Below are 20,871 nucleotides of genomic sequence, written 5' to 3'. Positions count from 1 at the left end.
TTCAAAATAAAGTCCCAAATGTGCTCCTCACACATCGTTGAGGTTTACAGCACACAAAATCACATTTTTGATCAAACTTGTCTGTACTTGGGGAAAGTGAATGTCTCACGTTTGTATTCATGAACTTGAAAAGTTTCCAACAGCCATTGTTTTATTTTTAAAGCTGATTATGATATGGTTTATTTTGAAAGAATTGGGCGGAACCACACATATTCCGCTCTGACCAACTTAACGCTGGCGGGCAGCTAGAGGGTGGGAAAAAAAAGCCAAGGAAAAAAAGGAATATCCGAGGCGTAAGCGAAGCGGATTTGGATAAACTTTAGTGAAGTCCCGACCCGAGGAAGCTCCGAGGGGGGGAGCTGACGGCCAGTGGACTTAATCGGTAACTACCCCAGGAGTCATTTGTCGCTTGTTCACCGACGGTCTGAGAACGCCGTCGCCGTCCCAGCGGCCGGAAGTGTGCATGAAGCTTTCGTCTCCCTGGCGTGGCGACGACGGCGTCGACGGTTTTTTTCCCCCTCCACTGCCTGCCTTCGTTTTTTTCTTTTTTTTCCTTTTTTTTTTTTTTTTTTTTTTTTTTTTTTATAAATACGCCACTTTTTTTCTCTGTCTTTTTATGTTCTCACGGCGCTATGAGCAGCGAGTAGCTAATAGAGCCACAGCCAGCGTGTTTGTGTTTAGCAAGCAAAGCACACCAAAGCCGAGGCCTCCACGTAGCTTTAGCGAACAAAAGGAGAAAATTAATGGAGGCAAGTTAGCATCCTTAGCTTAGCATAGACGAGCTCTCCCAAGCCATACTAATAAATATCGTGGTTCCTTTCTTTCTTTATTTATTTTTAAAGTTCTTAACAGAGAATTCAAGTGCTAAATCAACCGGTTTCCCCATTAAAATAAGATTATTTCTGATTATGGCGCCATTGAGAGCTAATAGTTGACCAGCTCGTAGCCCGAGACGTTTTGTTTCATTTGCATTTAAAATCCAACAATTCTCACATAGACTGCACTGGCTGCTTATTAACATTCGGGGCAGACGGAAAAACACGTTTGTGATATGAGCTTAGTTTAGCCTCCTGCTTTTTGTAGCCTAGTCCAGTGGTTCTCAAACTGACACCACCAATTACCACCTAAAAAACATATATATATATATATATATATATATATATATATATATATATATATATATATATATATATATATATATATATAATATAAGTTCTCAATATTCTATACGTTCTCAAGTTAGTACCATCATAATGACCAACATTAAAATACAGTACCGTAGTAGGCGTAAGTAGTAAGTGTTCAAAATTAGGCAGAGATTTTAGTCCTTGTATTTTCAATATTATTGTAACACAGTATGAACATTAAAAATGTGCTTGAATATAGGATTAAAAAAAAAAAAAAAAAGCTGTACAGTAGTCCATCGCCATACCGCGGTTCACTTTTTGCGGTTTCGCTGTATCGCAGAATTTGAACTCGTATATCGATGCATGTTTTCCACATGGACCATTCCTGTAGACTTGGGTAACAATAAGCTTAACAATAAGGAGGAAAAATAGAGTTTGGGATCAGTTCACACTTATAAAAAAAAAAAAAAAAAAGATAAACTGCAATATGTCTACTGTAAAGTAGAACTGGCTTACACAACTGCACATCAACCGTAAAGTCAACATTAGCTGAATGCTAATAATAAAGCCTACCACTGCTAGTTAGAAGGCATTGTAATCCCCCCGAAGGTGGTCAAGGACAGACAACAGCCGCTAACGCAATCAATCACTTTATTGGACAAATGGTAAACCATAAGTTAAGCACATTCATCCAGGAGCTGCCGACGGCCTCGACTTGCAGAGTAACTCAAGAACAGGCAGACTGGTTAATGGTTAGCCACGTAACAGCCGGCGCTAGCTATCTTGAGCCGACAGTCACCTGCGCTAACTATCGCTGGCCCGATTGCCGGTGTGTGTGCGCCCTGCTTCAGACGCAGCCGCGCACAGGAAGTGTGGAGGAGGAGGAACATCGGTGTTGTCTAAGTGTGCTACTTTTCAATTCCAGAAATAATGGACGAATCCCATTTCAACTCGTCCTACTTTTGGTCTCCCGTCCCCAGTGTACAAGGACAGGTAGAGACAACCTTATTGTTGGCCTTGTCTTGAATGCACATGGTGTCGTGGCATGTTTTCCGTGTCCCAGGATTCCTTGCAGTTTTATGTCCATGTCGATGCTTCCGCTCTGCCACGCACGCAACCCGCGTCAGTCATGTGACTTCTTTGACGGTGCCGCCAGTCACATGATCACTCCTGTCCGGGGTTGCAAAGGGGTGGAACATTTCTGGTAAAATTTCCATGGGAAGTTAAGCGGGGGGATTTTGGAAATATTCCAAATTGGAAACTTTCCATGGAATTATTCAATTATAAACACACACAAAATTTGTAGACATCCATGCAAATGAGCTCTCCCTGTTTGACAATTCATTGATTAATCAACAACTAATTGATTATCAAGTTAAATGACAGCTATTTTGATTATTGACTAATAATTTCGAGCCATTATTTAACTCTTAAAATCCTTCAGCCTCTCAACAGTAAATATTCTCTAATTGAAAGCAGCGTGACTATCTTTATGTTTAATTAAAATAAGACATTGGCATTTTTTTTTTCTTTTTGCCATGTTATGGACCAAACAAATAACTGAATCATAATCAAGATTATCTTTGTGCATTGTTAGCACTGGCAATTTGAAATAATGTCTTAATGCCTATTAAAATTAAAAATGTACAAATTATCCTGGTTTATTCCCATGGAAAGTTTCCAACTTTGAAAATTCCCAGAATTTTGCAACCCTACTCCTGTCCCTCTCCTCTCATTTCTCGGAGCTCTCCTCACGCTTTTGTTTGTTTGTTCCTTCTCTTTGCATCTCACCTTTTTTTTAATTTGTTCTCTTGTCTCCATCTCCTCCTCCTCGCTCTTCCCATACATCCTCATGTTTTCGCCTCGCCTGCTTCCTCCAATTGCCCCCGGCCCTCACTTGTTTCCCCGTCATCCCTCCACCCCGCCGCCGCCCCGCCCCTCTGCTCCTCCCCCCGCTAGATCGAGAGCGCCATGTTCCTGAACAAAACCAAGGAGCAGCTCGGCGCCGAGAAGCCCGGCGTGCCGGCGTTCCCGCACTCGGCCGCGTCTTCCTCCGCCCCGCACTACCCCACGGCGGTCCTCGCCATCCCCGGCTCGGTGGAGGCGGGGGCCGGGCTGCGGGTGGTCACCAAACAGGAGGGCAGCGGCTCGGCCGCAGGAGGAAGTGCGTCTGTGGGCGGACACCTGCACCAGTCGCACACTTCGCAGAACGTCACTGTCGTGCCTGTTCCCTCCTCGGGAATCATGACCGCAGGTGAGTGGCCCCCTTATTAGGTACACCCAGAGGTGGGGGACTCGAGTCACATGACTTGACTCCAGTCAGACTTGTGTGGCTTTTTTTTTTTTTTGTCACTCAACACGCAGACTGGCTAAAAGGTTAGCCAGCCACCTCGACACTCTCATTTGCTGACGCCCACGTCACTCACAAGGCCCTCTAAAATCCAAACACACTCAAAGTCACATATACTCCAGTAGAACGTCAACACAAAAATAATACATGCACGTCTTATCTCTTTTACTAATGTAAATTCAATGTTATTTGTTTACTCAACTAATCGATGGTATAATCGGTAGATCTCAAAATATTCGCTAGCTGCATCCTTAGATTTTGATATAGTGGACTATATAGTTCACTCATCAGTTAAATGAAAAAGTGTTGGAACACTACTGCCGTTAATTACGTCATTGCTGTCGCGTAATTACAATGTAGCGAGTCTCAGTCAGCAGCTGTAATAAATACTATGAAATATTTATTATATATATTATTGTGACAATGTTAGTAGTAGTACACATTAAAAGGTAGCGTCATCATAAACCTCACGGGAAACTGTACCAAAACGTAACATTGTTCGTACTTCCTTGGCTTAGTGTCAATTAAAAACGTGACCTGAATGTGTGTTTATTAGTGTGCTTGCCACGAGCCGTTTGTAATATCGCGGCCTCAGTAGTCATCCAAAGAGATCCGTATCGTCATCCAAATGTGCCCCTGGCGTTCGATTTAGTGAGCTTGTGCGGGCGTGCCTAATAAAGTGACCACTGGATTGTTTCAATTTAGTTTGTTTTTGGTCTCTCAGCGGGCTTGGTCATCACCACCCCACAAGGCACGCTGGTACCCACTGCTTCCACGCAGTCTTTTGTAGCCGGACCTCACTCTGCCACCACCATGATTGTGTCTGCAGTGCACCCCTCAAACGCAGGTGAATTTGCGGACGCACACAGTTCTTTCTCTCTCTGGTATATCATAGGGCTTGGCGATATGGCCTTCAAATAGAATCACAGATTTTGAACACAAAAAGCGCAATTTCCATTTTAATCCATTTTTGTGCTTTGGTGAACTAGCTAGCGCCTCTGTGTTCGCAGCCATGTTGTTAGTGCGAGCAGGGCACATCAGTGGGGATGCGCTTTGAATAACAGAAGCCCCCGGTCCGAGAAGTCGACCTGATACATAAATTGTAATTCGGCGATGAAGTCAATTAATTGCACGGTGCTTTAATATATCGGGATTAGAAATGATCCGTTAGATGGTGGTGGTGCTGTGTTTGTGTTTGCAGACAAGAAGAGCGACATGGCGGGGCCCCCCGCCGTCGTCATGTCGACGCCGGGCAAGCGAGGCAGGAAGAGCAAGCAGACGATGAGCAGAGCGAGCAGCATCCTCCCCCCAGGAAGTGACGCGTTAATATTGGCGCACCTTGCCGCCACCGGGCAGGTGCGTCTCTTTACTTTCGCCCTCCTGTGGTTGTTGTGCTCGCCAGAGCGGACCTGAAGCAAAATGTGATTTTGGGCTCCTCTATTATACATTCACCTACCACTGGGCGCCCCTATTGGTTGGGGGCGTGGGGGTGGGTTGACTTACGCCACGGGATGGTCGCGGCGCTTGCTGATGTTTTCGTTTCATCTCCAGCATCACTCTGCCGATCCTTACGACCTGTCCAACGATGAGGACGACCACTCCAGTAAAGAGGGGCCCAAATCCTACAGGTTGGGGTGCTGACGTGAACAAGCAGAAGGTAACGCCTGTGAAGGGTTTCACCACCACGCCCGCCTCCTTTTTTGCCCTCCAAGGTGTCGCATGTGCGCGGTGACCTTCTTCAGCAAGTCCGACATGCAGATCCACGCCAAGTCGCACACGGAGGCCAAGCCCCACAAGTGTCCCCACTGCTCCAAGTCCTTCGCCAACTCCAGCTACCTGTCGCAGCACATCCGCATCCACAGCGGGGCCAAGCCCTACAGCTGCACCTACTGCCAGAAAGCCTTCCGGCAGCTCAGCCACCTGCAGCAGCACACACGGTACTGGAGGTTTATTTGTTTGTTTTTAACAGCATGCATGTGCCTGCCTTGCTGCGCATGAGCCCCCTGAGGGTAGGGAGAGAAATGCAGCTCTCTTTTGAAAACATTTGTATTATCAGGTTCAGCAATCATCTCAGAGCTGCTTTGGCCACTCGACAGAGACATAGTCGGTATTTTTATTTCAATAATTTAAAACGGTTCCCAGGTCACTTGATAAGATGTCTCTGACGTGCTTTGTTCAAAATAGCCCAAGGATCAATGGGTTGGCCTGGTTTTAGGGGGCGGTCTTGTCTAAAGCAATGAGCCACTACCCCCCTCGCATCCTATGTTCGTATTGAGCAGGCAGACTTTCGTTAGACGGAGTTGTTCGGCTTTTGTTGAGAATTTGGGTGTTTAAGTAATATTCCTTTTTTAAATTATCTTTTGTTTCATGCGTCAGTTTTACAGTAAACTTTAACTGGGAGTGACAAACAGCTTGAAGCAAGCACGCTGCGCCTCTTATTTGGAGAACTGTGCGAGCGGGCATTAAGAAGTAGTTTAAAAAGTGGGTTTTAATTATTGTCAGGGTTTAATTGTGCTTAAAACGTGGCGGTGATCAAACGATTTCAGAAAGTCCTTTCACCGGGTCCGGGCGGTATCGCCCACGATCGGGTTGACTGGATAGCGGCTAGGGAGCGATTCCAAACGCAGCCAGACAGACTGAGACAGAGCGAGAGCGAGAGAAGCGTGAATTGTCCTTGCTTCTGTTGTACTTCTGTGTTTTCCTAAGTCGGACACAGCGCAAACGAGCACAAACTATCACTTGAACGCATGATTTGCTCTTGAGTTCACTGTGAAGTTTGGTCATGCTCCAGCCTAAAGCTCTCTCGCTCTTTCTCTCTCTCTCTCTCTCTCTCTCTCTCTCTCTCTCTCTCTCTCTCTCTCTCTGTCTGTTTGTCTCTCTCTGGGTCCATCCCCTCCTCCGCCCTCCATCCCCCGCCACCCTTCCACGTGGCCGTCCCGCCTCAGCAACCACACTGAGGCCAAGCCCCACAAGTGTCCCCACTGCTCCAAGTCCTTCGCCAACTCCAGCTACCTGTCGCAGCACATCCGCATCCACAGCGGGGCCAAGCCCTACAGCTGCACCTACTGCCAGAAAACCTTCCGGCAGCTCAGCCACCTGCAGCAGCACACACGGTACTGGAGTGGAGCGGGCCGAGTGGTGTCGGCTCTGCGGCAAAAGGAAAAGGGAAGGTGTTCCACATGAACTTTGACTCCACTTAGGATTTGTGGTGTGCACTTTTGTGTCTTCTAGGATTCACACCGGTGACCGGCCGTACAAGTGTAACCATCCTGGCTGCGAGAAAGCTTTCACTCAGCTCTCCAACCTGCAGGTAGCGCAAACATGCCCATTTCCGCACTCACTGGCTTAAAATGCAACCTCAAAATGTGTTAGCTTTAAGGAATAATGGGAATCAGTAATTGTCACGGCACATATAGATTAATGACCATTCGCCCTCACATTCATTCACTCCTATGGACAATTTAGAGTCTTCAGTGACGCTAACGTGCGTCTTTTTGGAACGGTGGCACTTTCCCGGTGGCCACTTTCCTCTTTTAAACAAGATGCCGCGCTCTCTTTTGTCACAGTCTCACCGTCGGCAGCACAACAAGGACAAGCCGTTCAAGTGCCACAACTGCAACCGCGGGTACACGGACGCCGCCAGCCTGGAGGTGCACCTGTCCACGCACACCGTCAAACACGCCAAGCTGTTCTCCTGCGGCCTCTGCAACCGCTCCTACACCTCGGTACGAGTGATGACAATCATACGGCGGTGCCTTCATTTACAAGGGCCCCAAATTTGTTGAGTCAAGGTTACCACTGGAATTGGTATTTTTGCAGGCCAGCGCCCTCGCACTTCTGCCGCATTTTCTGAGCGTCTCCCGGTCTCGCGTCCATCATGGTCACGGTGTCCTCGCGCTTTCTTCCCGTAGGAGACGTACCTGATGAAACACATGAGGAAGCACAATCCCGAAACGGCGGCCGAGCAGGCCCGGGGCCTCGGCTCGGGCGGCCGGGGGCGCGGGCGCGGCAGGGGCCGAGGTCGAGGGGGCCACCTCCAAGGGCAGGCCAACCCCAACGCCGGCGGCCAGAACCCCAACGCCGGACCCCCCGGCGGCTACCAGCAGCCCGGCGAGGGCGTCATCCCCTGTCCCTTCGATCTCCACCAGTACAAGACGGTGGCGGCCGGCGAGATCCAGTACAAACCCGGAACCGTGGCAGACCACAAAGACCTCTGCCTCACCGTGTCCACGTCCGCCATCCAGGTGGAGCACATGAACTCGTAGGACACAAGACTTACTCCGTGTAAAAAGTCTTTAAAACGTAGTCTGGAAAATTCAACAAAAAGACTGGCTTTTCTACGTGTGCGTCGGCGTGGCTTTCAAAGGGATTTATCAGGTCTAAAGATGCGCAGTGTTTTCACAACTGGGAAGAAGAAGCTTTAATGCAGAGCGCGGCCCGAGGAGTCCGATTTGTTCGCCGAGTGCCTCGTTCCTGCCGAAATAGGAAGCGGCTCCCGAATCTCCGATGAGGCGGGAGACTTTTCCGCAAATGTCACCTCGGGTCCTGAGTTGTGGTTTATCCTCGTTTACCTGAAGGAGCAGCTGGCTCGCCAATACAGAAGCTACCCTACAAGGTGGGCCGGAATAAATGACTGACTTGTTTTAAATTAATTTATTGACGCCAAAATCTTATCAAAACAAAGGTGTGTATACAGTCAGCTGTTTATCGCGGGGGGGATAAATTCCAAACCTAACGCGTGATCGCTGAAAATCTGTGATACAGAGCAGTGTTTCCCTCGCCTTTATTTAGCCCAGGCACCAATTTTTATCATGGCACACCACCAAATAAAAATATCACACAAGTATATATACTGAAATAACAACTCTCTCATCTCAATTTACTCATAAATTTACTCATAAGACATTTGTTCTGCCCGTGACTATAAGTCGCTGGCGTTGAGAGAAATAGATTTGTAATAATAAAGTCATTTTCAGACACATTTATTGGAATTGGATAATTTTCTGCAGAACCCCTGATATATTATTTTTTTTTAGTTTCACCCCTCCCACGTGCTGTAAACACAACCAAACCGTATCATTTCATCGAATGCAAGTCCGCTAACTTAATGCTAACATATCATGCGAAACACACTAGACGGGCTAACATCGACATTATGTTGTGCATCTTCATTTTTATAGTGTTGCCATCGTAAAAAAATAAATTAAAATAGTGCCACTTAACCAGTCAGCTACATTTAAGTTTGTCTTGAAATTACTATTCTTTTAAAAATAACACTTGCATAGATGTAAATTTGGAAATAACAATGTTCGTCGAGAGGAGCTAGCGAGCGCAATGACGGCTCGATGATTCACCCCCAAATAATTTGGCAAATTTATTTCGGGCGCGTGGATCTAACTGGTTGCCTTCCGCATTAATCGGTCTCAAAGAAGTTGCTTCTAGTTCCAGAACCCAGTTTATAGTAATTTTCAACAACTGCTAATTAACACACGGAGCAGCAGCATTCAAAGCGAGCATATAACAATAACAGGCATATATTCCAACGGCGCTAAGTAGGGTAGTGTCTGCGGCAGAGCGGAGGAGAATCGTGTTTTTGGCCGCTCAAATGGACCGTTGAGGGACATCTGCCGAATGCCCTAAAACCACGCGGGGCTTATGAACTAAGCACTTGACGAAGCTTTGTACTTCACCTTCTACGTTTGTCAGCTGTACTTTTTTAATATGTGCGTATTTTTCTACCAAGCAGTGGAAGGTGAAAGAGCGTGAATGTGGAAAGAACAGTGTTGTTGTTGTTGTTGTTGTTGTTGTTACTAATAGAAGCGTTTGTGATCCTGCGTCGGAACATTTTGGCAACCAGTTGTTTGGGGAATAGTGATTGTATGACAAAATGGCTGACAGGTACTGTTATGGTTCATCTTTTTTTTTTTTTTTTTTTTAAATAAGGCTTTTTCCATGCATATAACCTCTTCCAGTACAACTGTAATGCAAATGTTACCCACACTATTATCAAACTAAAGGCATTATTATATGGCAGTATGCTGTACATAAGTTTTCTGTAAAAGGGAAGCATGTCCTGTGAAAAACTTTTTTTTCCTTTTTTTTTAAAGACACGATTATAACAAACAACCTGTGAGCTTTGGAGCTTAAACCCCCCCCTCCCCAAAAAAAAAATTTGAAGTTGTATTAGTGATATTCACTCAAATTATGTTTGGACTGTAACTACCAACAAGATTGATAGTATTGGGGAAATCAGTAAATACAATTTACAATATATTTTTTTGTTTGCCTCGACTAACGCATTTTCCCTCCGTGTATCCATTGCCGTCTTACGATGGAAAAAAAAAATGAATTTACTATTCATGTCATGGTTGATGCTAACACATTGAGCTGTGCTACTACGCTACTCTTTAGCATACTGTATGCTCATCACCTGATCAGACGTCATGAGAATAAAGTTGGCAAACAGATTTCATATGAAAAATATCTCCAAGCCTTGCTTTGGTTTTTGTTCTCCACCTTGCGGAACAGAATGTAGCTTGTGTCTTTTGATTATGCAACGTTAAATACACAAAATTGGATTCATTTCAAAGTATCTTTATATGTTTTACAGTTGAAAAAGGAGGCAGCTAAGCAGAATTCTTTTTTTTTTTTTACCTCATAATACTATTTATCCTGCTCATTTGAAAATTGGAATGCATATCTTATGATATATATTTTTAAAAGTAAATTTTAAGTATTCAATTTCTGTCTTACAAGGCTAGCTTGATTTTCGCATTAGTAGTATTATGTATCATATAGTACCATTACTGAAGTCTTTAGGCCTTTTGTGACTGACTTTCTATCTACTAAGACAAAACAACACAACTCGCAATGCACTTTTTGCAGCCGGGTTGCAAAAAATTGGCCGTTCGTTCTTCCTGACTGTGACAAAAATAATGTGTGCGTTTCTGGGGCGTAAAGTTGCGAGGGCAGTCTAAGAAGTTACCAGATGTCGCACAAAAGTGCTAAATATTTAAAAAGTTGGGACGCCAGTCTTCGTGAGCTGCGTTTGTGTTTAAACTGAATTTCATGCTGATCACGAGATCAGTGGGCGGTGCTTCGTAGTTTGAAATCGCCGAACACCAAATATTGTCGACGTCCTTTTTTTTATTATTTACAAACGTGACTCAATCAAACCCTAACAGAATTGCCACACCCTAGATTTGTGATATTAGGACAGGAGTGAACGCATCAAGCGACGACTAGGGTTCGTTTAGTGGTTGCTGGTCGTTCTGTATCCACCCGCGCGGTGTATTCCGTAACCCAAAACAAGCATGTAAAAATTGAGTCGAGGCGTGGTCTTACACGGGCTCAGCCAATCGGGAGAGCCCGTCTGCGGCGCCCACCAAAACAGTCGCAGTTCAAATTTTTAACCGCCGGAGAGTTTAACGCAAACGCACGTCAGGACGTTTCCGCTTCTAGCAAAGGTATTTCTTTTGGCTAAAGTAACATTTCGTAACGCCGTTTCGTCGCGTAGCCCAGCAATGGGAAATCACAAAGCGGCATTTTGATGACAATTTGCCTGTTTTTAAATTTTTATTATTATTATTTTTTTTTTTTTTTCACCCCTGCAGGCAAACGAGCATGTCTCGACTGCCCGTCATGGCGAGCAAGCGGGTTCTCGCCAGCACGGAAAACTCGCACGTCCCGCAGCCTGTTCAGGTAAAACATCTTCGATACTTTTTACTCTCCTCTTAACGTACACATAAAAACACGAAAGTGCAGTACCGGTACACACATTAAAAAATAGTAAAGAATAAACATAAACAAGACACTAAAACAAGGGCAGAGTCTGAAGCTGTGTTAAAAGCCAAGGAATACAAATACGTTTTGAGGCAGGTTTTAAATGGATGTCTGATGTGCAACGTTCCTTAGTTTAACACCAGCGATAATCAAGCGAAACGTGTATTGAACCAGCAAATAAAACCCATTAAGACTCAACGTCTCCTTTTCAATTCACGTCGGAACAATAATTCAATGTGCATGTCAAGGAGGAAAAAAAAAAAAAAATCAAAGAACAGTGTACAGTTACAAACCGGAAGCTGTCACTTGACGACCATCCACTCAGAATGGTGAGCAGGAAACACTGAGCAAAGAGCAACAAACTCGCATAGCACAATTGATCAACAAGTTCAAGTTTGACGTTTCCGTGCTCCGCTCCCAAAACCGCTTTTGAATTAAAAAGTTATGTTTTTTTTTTTTTAAATCATGTTTTGTTCTATTGTTGTTTCTATCCTCTTGGCCTCACAACATAATTGAAATCGATGGCTCGCCCTCAGTGATCGCTCGAGATGTAAATCAAAGTTTGGTTTGGCATTCCCCCCCGCAGAAGAGGTCCCGCAAGGAGCCGGAGGCCTTCAAATCACAAGCTGCTGCCACTGTCTTGGGCACCAGGCGGGCACCCGTTTGTAAGTTTCTCGCCGCTGACCTCGTTTTAGGACGAAGGTGTCAAACCCGAGGGCCTCAGGTCCGACCGTCGGTGTCATAATACGGCATGTGGTCTCTCGCATTGCGAAGGGTCACGACGAGTTGGCGAGACGCTTCTGAGGCTGCTTCAACTACATGTCAATTACACGTTATTCAAACTACGGCAGCCAATTACGATCATTTCCCCCCCCCCCCCATTAAATTGTTTACGGTTCCGTTACTCGTTTGGTCCGTAACATGTCAGAAAATATGGGAATGTGTGGATTTTTTTTTTTTTTTTTTTTGGTGTTTTTTTTGTTTTGTTTTCTTCCTAAAGTAAAAGCAGATGTTTTCAAATATTTTGATCAACCAAACCACTGAAGATAATTTGTCTGCGTTCATGGAGGACCACAGAAACTGTTGGGATTTGGATAGTTTTAAGATAAGCAATGGTCCTAAACAATTAATTTGCTGATTGGATAAGTTTTCGATTAATTCTGGCAGCCCTACAATACCTACTTTTTATGTACATAATACATAGTATACATAAATAATTACCCATATTTTGGATGTGGTCTGACTGTCCCACTGAGGGCAACCGTGGCTACGATGTAGCCAGCGATGGAAGCAAGTTTGACAGTCCTGCTTTATGAGTTCCATAGTGTGATCCAAGTCTCCCCCCCCCCCCCGTTCTGTCCCCGCCGCAGTGAGGCCGACGCGAGGTGTCGGAGCTGCAACTGTGGCCGTCGCTCCCTCCAGAGGTAAGAGGAGCTGATTGATCTTCTCGACGCCTCACCGGGAGCTGTGGCTGATTTTGGACGTTTTTGCCCCCCCCCCCAGGTGCCTTCAAAGCACCCGTGGCATCGACCGCCGCAAAGGGAGGCAAAATGACAGCGGGCGTGGCCGCCGCGGACAAAAAAGCAGGTAAAGACAACCTAATTCTCCCGTTGCATTTCTGCTCAGCGTGCAGCTGGCTTAAGATGTCGGTCATCTGTCGGACTGTGATGTCTCCCTCTAGGTGGCGCTGGCGGGCCCGCTCGCAGGCTCCCTTGGGACATGAAGGGCAAGGTCAGCGACATGAAAGGAAAGCTCCAGGACTACCAGAGCAAAATGAAATCCGTCACCCAGGAAAAAGAGGACCTGAAGAGCTCCCTTGCCGAGTCCCAATCGAGACTGGCTAAGGTGGAGCGGGACCTCGGGTACAAACGCACGCACGCCGGGGTTTTTCCCCGTCCTCAAATCGAGCCGATTAGAATCGCTCGTATAAGTGCCGCTAACGCCACGCTAGCCATCACGGCATACGCAGGGAGTCCGCTGACCTGTTTCCCCCGGGCTCGGTCACGTGACCTCCCGCGTACAGTAACGCGAAAGCAACGCTCGGCAGTGTAGTCGTGACGTCAACTTCGGGCGACGGCAGAGGGCGATATTGCCCAACGCGGCAGCCGCGTGAGATAGATGAAGCTTGATGATTTGCGCATACAAATGCATTCCTGCAAAAAAAAATGAGTCAATCAAAATAATATGTGCGCATTTTAGTCCTCCTTTTAAAGGCGGTTCTTTTTTTTGACGGTGTCGGAAGCGACTTCCAGCTGGTTCTGACGTCGCATCGCCTCGTGATTCTGGAATTGCACTTCAAAGTGACACCCACCCTCGTGCAAATAATACGAGTTTTCACGATAGCAGCCGTTTTATAACCGTGGGGGGGGGGGTCAGAAATTAGGCGGAGGCGAGTTGTAGTGCCTTCTGCGTCACCACAATGTTGTCTTTTTATTTCAGCGAGTACCAGCAAAGTCTCCGGGCGCTCCTGGGCGTCCAGGACGAGTTGGAGAGGGTGAGCAGTGAGAAGAAGACCCTGCAGGCCGAGCTCGGCAACCTGCGAGATAAACACAGGGTGATGGAGACGCTGCGGGACAGTCAAGAGACTGAGCTCCAAACCCTCAAGGTGACGCCTTGTGCACGAGCTCCCCTGGTTCGCCGGGCGCTTGTTTTTTTTTTTTTTTCTTCTTCTCGAAACCGAGGGGGGTAAAATTGGGTTTCGGTGTAAAGCAATCTGGAATTGCATTTGAAGGCCGCTCAACGTCAGCCCCTTCGCTCTCCTGCAGATGAAACTGTCAGTGCAGGATTCCTCCCTGGCTCGGTTGCAGGCCAGCCTGCGGGCGTCCGAGGAGGAGGCGTCCTCGCTCCGGAGCGCCGTGGTCCGACTGGAGGACGACCTCCACTCAGCAGAGATGGAGCGACGGCAGCTCCACAACACCGTTCAGGAGCTCAAGGCAAGACTCGCGTCCGCCAAATTGCCGTTCTACGTGTGCCGCAAGTCACGACTCACTTGATTGGACACGGATTTCATATTTTGCTCAATTTTCCAACGTGTTCCACTCCCCGCTTACAGGGAAACATCAGGGTCTTTTGCCGAGTGCGCCCTCTGGTGGACGGAGGCCACAGCAACCACATCCAGCTGCCCGCCAACGACAACAAGGCAATCACGCTGGCAAAAACGGAAGAGGTGAGCGGCGGTCTGAACAAGGCCGTTGTTTTCTACAAGTGGACCAAAGCGGCAAACATTAGCGGTAACCAGCATCTAGTTACATAAGGAATAACCACTAATTAGATAGTTAAGGCGTAACCACTACTTTGTTACATTTGCGGTAACGACTACTTAGTTACATAAGGGGTTACCACCACTATTTAGTTACTTAAGATGAAACACTATTTAGGTAAGTGGTTACCACTACTTCCTGTATGAAGTCGTCGTTACTTAAAACGCCAAATGACAAGTGTGAGGGTCTGCGCATGTGGCGCATGCGGCGGACTCAAATAACTTAAGTGTGCGTCGCTTCTCAGAAGCTAGCGCTAATCTGTGAAACCAACAGAACTCAGTGCAGCTCTGCTTACCCTTTTGGCTTTGACTTGGCAGCGTTTCGCACACAGTGTCGTCCGGCTGTGGTTTGAAAGTGGCTCTGGATATTCATCGGGCCTCGATGCAAAGTCAGAGGCGGAGAAACTGTTGCGTGGAGGCGGTACGATAACCCTCAATGAACCGGATTGTGATGTCCTGACAATAAAAGCATTTTCCCTTGTGGAGGCAGCACTTCGTACACCCCACTTGGGACACTTATGAATTAGTGAGCAGTTTAGCGCGGATTTTCGCAGCAGGAGGCGCCATACGTTCCGCATAAAAGTATGAGCTATGCCGGTGGAAATACTATGTTTCAAAATAAATAAATAAATAAAATGTTTGTCACCTGTCTCAGTCTCACACAGGCAAGAGTGCAGACACCCACAAGAACTACACTTTCAGTTTTGACCGCGTCTTTGGCCCCGACGCGTCCCAGCAGGAAGTAAGCGAGCGAGCGCCAGCGCCACCCGAGCACTGTTCGGTATAATCTGTTGGGATTTCTTTCAGATATTCGAGGAGATCTCCCTGCTGGTGCAGTCGGCGCTGGACGGCTACAACGTGTGCTGCTTCGCCTACGGCCAGACGGGCAGCGGCAAGACGTACACCATGGAGGGGGGCCGCCACGGCGGCGAAGGAGACGAGGGGCACCCGGCCCGCGGCGTGATTCCCAGAGCCGTGCAGCAGATCTTCCGAGCGGCACAGAAGCTCGCGGCCCAAGGCTGGGAGGTTGGTTCTTTGCTTCGTGCGCGCGTCCGCGCTTGACCGCCTTTGTCGTCCGGTGTGGCGTCTCCAGCCGCTTGGCGCCTTTTGACCCCTTTCGTCCTCCGGCAGTTCTCCTTCACCGCCAGCTTTGTGGAGATTTACAACGAGTGCCTGCGCGACCTGCTGTACACGGGCAAGGCCAGCAACAGGCCCGACCATGAAATACGCAAGTCCAACAGCAACGGGGTGACCGTCACCAACCTGACTTACCAGAAGGTCTCCGGCGAGGACCAGGTATTTGCGCACCGCCAGCTGCAGTTAATGAAGTTTAAAAATTGCTTGCCTAACATTTGGGGACCAGTGCGCCAATTAAAAAAAAAAAAAGCTGAGGATAAATGAAAAGAAGTTTGTGACATTTCCAAAAATGGATCCGATTAAGCAGTGAGATAAACGGCGCAATACTCAAAATATTTGATAGTTGCAACCCGATACATTGCGACTTTTCCTGAAAATAGGCAACGTTTTAGTTCCTATGGCGTGGTTAGTTAGGTTGAATTAACTTTTGGATTATGTGGAGGTACTCGGAATACAATTGATATGTGGTCTACCTAGCAAGACCTTTACCCGGCTGACGTCCGACTCTCTGAGCACCTCAGGTCCTGCGCTTGATCGCCCTGGCCAACCAGAACCGCTCCACAGCCCAGACGTCCCAAAACGACCGCTCGTCTCGCTCTCATTCCGTCTTCCAGCTGGACATCGAGGGGCTCAACACGGGCAGGGACGTCAAATGCAAATGTGAGTGCTTGTTTTGTTTTTTTTCTTCCTGAACTTGTTCCCAAGTTCCACAAATGAGAAATGCGCGTCTGCTTTGGTTTGCCAACCGAAAAACCTCAGCATCTTTTTCCAGGAGTTGAGTGGGATTTGTTTTGATTTTGTTTTCCTCCCCCGATAAACATCTCGAATGTCGCCGGTCTGCGCAGCCACACTGTGCCTGGTGGACCTGGCCGGAAGCGAGCGCATGTTGAAGAGTCAGTCTCAGGGCGAGCGCTTCAAAGAGATGACGGCCATCAACGGCTCGCTGTCCAACCTGGGCATCGTCATCGCCGCGCTGGCCAACAAGGTCAGCGAGCGTCTCGCCACGCGGCGCGCCGGCCGTCGTGTTGCCCCGTCTCGCCATCTTCGGCCATTAAAGAAAAATATATATTGAAGTTCTTATTTTCATCTTTAAAAAAAAAAAAATATATATATATATTTCTTTTAAACAATGTTTGTAACCAAAAAATAATGACATGAACACTTAAAATTGTTAAAGGTTGTTGCCCTGTTTGTGGCGCTGCGTCTGGCTTGTTGTGTTGCAGGAGAACTTTATTCCGTACCGGAACTCCAAGCTCACCTACCTGTTGCAGGGCTGCCTGGGCGGAAACAGCAAAACGTGAGTTCTGACACCGGCGTTTGGCCAACTTTTGTGCTCAAGGGCCACGTTTAATATAGAGATTTTTTTGTTTTTTTTCCCCCCCCATTTGTTTTGATCGTTTACAATAAATAAATATTTGATTTAATAACGGTAACCATTTTGGGAAAACGGCAAATGAATGCAACAAATATTAAACTTGTGGTGTTTTCTCTCCAGTCTGATGTTCGCCAACATTTCGCCCGAGCCGGACAGCTTCGGCGAAACGCTCAACTCGTTGAGATTCGCCAGCAAGGTGAGCGTCGCCCGGGCCTCCTCGCTGACATTTCCGGACTTTATTCGACACTCGACGACAGCGAAAAGAGATTTGATCACGTGACCTCTCGGCCTCTTCTGCCCCGGCAGGTTAACGATTGCGTCATCGGCACGGCCAGCGCCAACAGGAAATAGATGCCGGGTGCCGTCCCCCGTACGCCAGGACGACTTCTTTCTTTTAATCCAATAAAAACGCATGTTCTTGTTGACCTTTGGCCAAGGTTTTGTTATTGACTGGTCGTTGGCCGTAACATTGTCACGTCAACATTGTCACTGTAAGTACTTTTGTGTGTTGTAGTTGTAGTGGGAAAGTCCAAATATATACCAACCAAAAGTAAAACCACTGCTAGAATTATTCGCACACTCAGAGAATTTTCTAAATTTTAAATTGTCCCTTGTTTTAGTGTTACTGTATATGATTTGTAATTTTTATTTTTATTTTACAACAATGCTGTCTTTTTCTTTTGTCATGAAATTGTGGGCTTCATATTTTAGTGAAATGTGACACCATCAGACATTTTTGGCGTCATATTAAAATACAGTACACACAAGTTTATTGCTGTGTCTGTGGTTTTTATTTAAACAGGGTTCCTATGAAAGTATGGACTGTCATTTCAGAACAATGTTAGGGTTTCAAAATGGAGTAAGGGTTTCAAAACAGGGTTAGGGTTCCATAGTAGGGTTTTAAAACGGGGTTATGGTGTCAAAGTAGGGTTTCAAAACAGGGTTCGGCTCCAATGTAGGGTTTCAAAACGGGGTTAGGGTTCCAAAGTAGGGTTTCAAAACAGGATTAGGTTTTACTGGAGTACTGAATCGCGTTTTCGATTGTCATGACTTCATTGTCACGCCCTCGAGTGTTGCAAAAGAAAATACAAAATTTGTTTTAATGCAGCTTAGACTTTTTACTACTTGGCTTAGGATCCCAAATGGATGAAGCAAGCTGAAGGCAGACTCTTGTGTGAAATAGTTTGACATCTCCAACATGGGGGAAATTAGTTGGTGACATATTGGCATATAAAGAATCCGAATGATGATCATCTATTTACTCAAATGATTTGAATATTTTTTTTACCGACAAGTCTGGAAAGGAAGGTCTGGAAAAAGTCTAAAATTTTGAAATCTCAAATGTGTAGGAACCCTGTTTAAAGTGGCCGTCTTGTGGAAAAGTGACGATTTCCGGAAATGTGTCTTTGAAGCACTATCATCATCATTGTCATTAGTTTGTTGAAGAAAAAAAAGATGCTTTATTGTAGTTTAATGCTAAAATTGTTTGGCAAGTCAAGTATTTAAGATTGGAAAGTATACATAAGGCCTCCCCCACGGAAAAAAAGAAAAAAAAAAGTCTTCAGCTGCTCACGTTGTGCTTAGAAGTCTGTCCACGTGGTGGCGCTGCAGAGACACATGGACAAACAAAGTTCTGTTTCGGCCACATAAGGAAGCACAAAGGAACCAAAAAGTTCAATTGAAATGTGGGGGAATGAGTGAATGATTCAGTAGCGACTGCATTTGGAATCGTTCACTCGTCCCCGACTCCCAAATGACTCAAAATGGATTTTTCGATGACGGCTACGCGGGTTCTTGTTTCAGCTTAAACAAGAACGGAGGCCGCGTTCATTTGTTGACCAGGAAAACAACCGTCAAATTGAAGGTTCAAAATCTCCCTGACTGCCGTTGCTGACTGGTCCTCCGCTGCCGTTGTGCGTTTTCATGTGATTGACCAGAGCGGACCTGCGACTGTAATTGACGGCGCAGAGGGAGCAGGAAAACGGTTTCTCTCCTGTGTGAGTCCTGGCGTGTCTGGCCAGGCTTCCTTTTTGGGAGAAACGGGCACCGCAAAGCATGCAGCCAAAAGGTTTCTCCCCAGTGTGAATGCGCGAGTGCACGATCAAATCCGAGCGCTGACATAAGCTGACGTTGCACACGGAGCAGGTGAACGTCTTTTGGCCCGTGTGAGTGGTCGTGTGTCTCACCAGACTTCCTTTCTGGGAGAACTTGAGGCCACAGAGTGAGCAGGAGTACGGTTTCTCTCCCGTGTGAATGCGAGAGTGGATAACTAAATTGTAACGTTTCTTGAAGGCTTTGCTGCAAAACGAACAGGTAAAAGCTTCGCCGCTGTGGAGAGACATGTGCGTGCTCAAGTTTTTCCGCTTGGTAAAACTTTTGCCACATTCGCCACATTTGAAGTGTTTGCCGTCGCAGTTTTGACGGCGTTCTCGGCTGCCGTCGCTGTCGTCCGTGTCGGGAGGGGATTCTTCTTCTTCTTCTTCCGCTTGCTCGCAGTCTGACAGCGGAGCCAAAACCGAGTCGGCTTCCGAACCTCCATCTTCCGCTCGAGCGATCGTGTGATCGCTCAACTCCGCCGCTGCTTTCTCCTCACCGATGTGCGACCAATCGGCTTCATCCTCAGACTTCACGTGGAACTGGGTGATGTCGTCGTCCACCCGACTGACGTCGTGCTCCTCCTCTTCCTCCTTAATGAGCGGGCGCTCCTCCTCCTCTTCCTCGTCCGGCTGCTGGTCTTCACCGACGACCACTTTGAGCACGTCTGGTGGTAAAACTAAAACACACACAAAAAATAACTTTTCAAATAAACTGAAGACAAACATACTGACTGCCGTTGACGTTTCTATTCATCGACTGGAATTCAACCGTTTCCTGCTACCGGCTAATATATTTGCCGGGTACATTTTTTCAACGGGTAGGCGTGGAAGGTCTCGCCCAGCGTGTCTGTGAAATTCACTGTAATGACTGACAGATCCCTGTAGATGACGATGTTGCATCACTTTGGATTTTGAGATCAGCACATGGATTGTAAATGTATCCTTTTGATTCAAAACACAGATCATCAGACTGCTTTCATGGAGTCCTATAGACGTCGGAGAATATTTACTGTTGAGAGGCTGAAATTCGGAGGATTTGGACAATTTTAAGTGAAACAAAATAGTTGTCGAATCATTTCATAATAAATTAGCGGTCGATACATCGAGTCATTGTTGCACATCAACACTTGAGCCTTACGACTAGCACAACCTTCTCACAAATGTGAAGCGGAAGTGCAAACCACTACGTCACCCTACCGCCACCAATTTCCCCAACAGTGAAAATGTACCACAATAGAAAGTGTACTGCTGACGAATTATAAACATCTCGCCGCACACAAGTCTTGTTTTGTGCCCAAATCAACCATGGAGCGGAAGCTAGCTGCGGCTAACAGCGTGTGTTCACCTCAGCTAGCTTTAACTTAGCAGCGACACACGTTCGCTACCTCCTCAAATCGGGCTCAGCGAGTACAAACAGGACCAAGCTTCACCTTTCAAACTGGCTTCGGGATATAGCAACAGTTGCGTGCGTTGCGCCATCGAGTTTGCTATTGGGTGGTTTGGACGGAGCCGTTTAAGTTTTGGCTTCTTTTCTGCTCGGAGACGCCGTTTTCCTCGTCGCTCCAATTTGCGGAAAGAAATTCCAAAGTAAGACGTTCTGATACCGACCCGCACTTCAAGATGTGGCGGCGGCTGACTTTATTTTGAAAACCACCCGGAAACGCTCATCCATCCGTTTCACTGTAGTTGAGATCACTTGTGCAACCTGATCGTCGTCATATCTGCTTGAAGTCATTTTTAAATAA

At 46.7% G+C, this 20,871-nt stretch overlaps 3 protein-coding genes across 6 annotated transcripts; 2 read left to right on the top strand and 1 right to left on the bottom strand.

The window, feature by feature from the left end:
* The first annotated feature begins 227 nt into the window (after window positions 1-227).
* Window positions 228-9,935, top strand: LOC133395885 (zinc finger protein 384-like). Of its 4 annotated transcripts, none has more exons than XM_061665164.1 (11): window positions 228-382; window positions 2,053-2,120; window positions 3,087-3,381; window positions 4,202-4,324; window positions 4,679-4,833; window positions 5,029-5,105; window positions 5,190-5,414; window positions 6,423-6,590; window positions 6,709-6,787; window positions 7,044-7,202; window positions 7,389-9,935. In XM_061665164.1, the coding sequence occupies exons 2-11, from the start codon at window positions 2,058-2,060 to the stop codon at window positions 7,740-7,742; spliced, it is 1,698 nt and encodes a 565-aa protein (XP_061521148.1). In that variant the 5' UTR covers window positions 228-382; window positions 2,053-2,057; the 3' UTR covers window positions 7,743-9,935. The 4 variants fall into 4 exon arrangements, with proteins under 4 accessions (XP_061521148.1, XP_061521147.1, XP_061521152.1 ...); XM_061665163.1 differs by having other exon boundaries at window positions 4,649-4,833; XM_061665168.1 differs by lacking the exon at window positions 2,053-2,120 and having other exon boundaries at window positions 4,649-4,833.
* A 915-nt stretch (window positions 9,936-10,850) lies between these two features.
* On the top strand, window positions 10,851-17,797 carry kifc1 (kinesin family member C1). Its single transcript, XM_061664714.1, has 17 exons — window positions 10,851-10,943; window positions 11,091-11,178; window positions 11,846-11,924; window positions 12,630-12,683; window positions 12,763-12,846; window positions 12,941-13,121; window positions 13,699-13,864; window positions 14,025-14,192; window positions 14,312-14,425; window positions 15,174-15,260; window positions 15,326-15,544; window positions 15,650-15,814; window positions 16,177-16,315; window positions 16,501-16,640; window positions 16,879-16,952; window positions 17,151-17,226; window positions 17,337-17,797. The coding sequence occupies exons 2-17, from the start codon at window positions 11,101-11,103 to the stop codon at window positions 17,379-17,381; spliced, it is 1,869 nt and encodes a 622-aa protein (XP_061520698.1). The 5' UTR covers window positions 10,851-10,943; window positions 11,091-11,100; the 3' UTR covers window positions 17,382-17,797.
* Window positions 17,798-18,274: 477 nt separating this feature from the next.
* LOC133395780 (gastrula zinc finger protein XlCGF8.2DB-like) lies at window positions 18,275-20,684 on the bottom strand. Its single transcript, XM_061664968.1, has 2 exons — window positions 20,557-20,684; window positions 18,275-19,803 (listed from the first exon to the last, which is right to left on the bottom strand). Exons 1-2 carry the CDS (start codon window positions 20,603-20,605, stop codon window positions 18,884-18,886), a joined length of 969 nt encoding a protein of 322 aa, XP_061520952.1. The 5' UTR covers window positions 20,606-20,684; the 3' UTR covers window positions 18,275-18,883.
* Window positions 20,685-20,871: the final 187 nt, after the last annotated feature.

This window comes from Phycodurus eques, chromosome 20, assembly GCF_024500275.1.
Source record: "Phycodurus eques isolate BA_2022a chromosome 20, UOR_Pequ_1.1, whole genome shotgun sequence".
In the NCBI taxonomy this organism is placed as follows: Eukaryota; Metazoa; Chordata; class Actinopteri; order Syngnathiformes; family Syngnathidae; genus Phycodurus; species Phycodurus eques.
The sequence above is the reverse complement of the archived record's forward strand: the minus strand, read 5'-3'. Positions and strand labels throughout refer to the sequence as shown.

Excerpts from the sequence above, each read along its gene's own strand:
- LOC133395885 (XM_061665163.1), top strand. The coding sequence starts at position 2,058 with ATGGACGAATCCCATTTCAACTCGTCCTACTTTTGGTCTCCCGTCCCC. Across the intron at positions 4,325-4,648 it reads AGTGCACCCCTCAAACGCAG|ATGGTGGTGGTGCTGTGTTT; the intron begins GTGAATTTGCGG and ends ATGATCCGTTAG. Across the intron at positions 7,203-7,388 it reads GCAACCGCTCCTACACCTCG|GAGACGTACCTGATGAAACA; the intron begins GTACGAGTGATG and ends TTCTTCCCGTAG.
- kifc1 (XM_061664714.1), top strand. The coding sequence starts at position 11,101 with ATGTCTCGACTGCCCGTCATGGCGAGCAAGCGGGTTCTCGCCAGCACG. Across the intron at positions 14,426-15,173 it reads CGCTGGCAAAAACGGAAGAG|TCTCACACAGGCAAGAGTGC; the intron begins GTGAGCGGCGGT and ends CACCTGTCTCAG. Across the intron at positions 16,641-16,878 it reads TCGCCGCGCTGGCCAACAAG|GAGAACTTTATTCCGTACCG; the intron begins GTCAGCGAGCGT and ends GTTGTGTTGCAG.
- LOC133395780 (XM_061664968.1), bottom strand. The coding sequence starts at position 20,605 with ATGGCGCAACGCACGCAACTGTTGCTATATCCCGAAGCCAGTTTGAAA. Across the intron at positions 19,804-20,556 it reads TCCCGAAGCCAGTTTGAAAG|TTTTACCACCAGACGTGCTC; the intron begins GTGAAGCTTGGT and ends TGTGTGTTTTAG.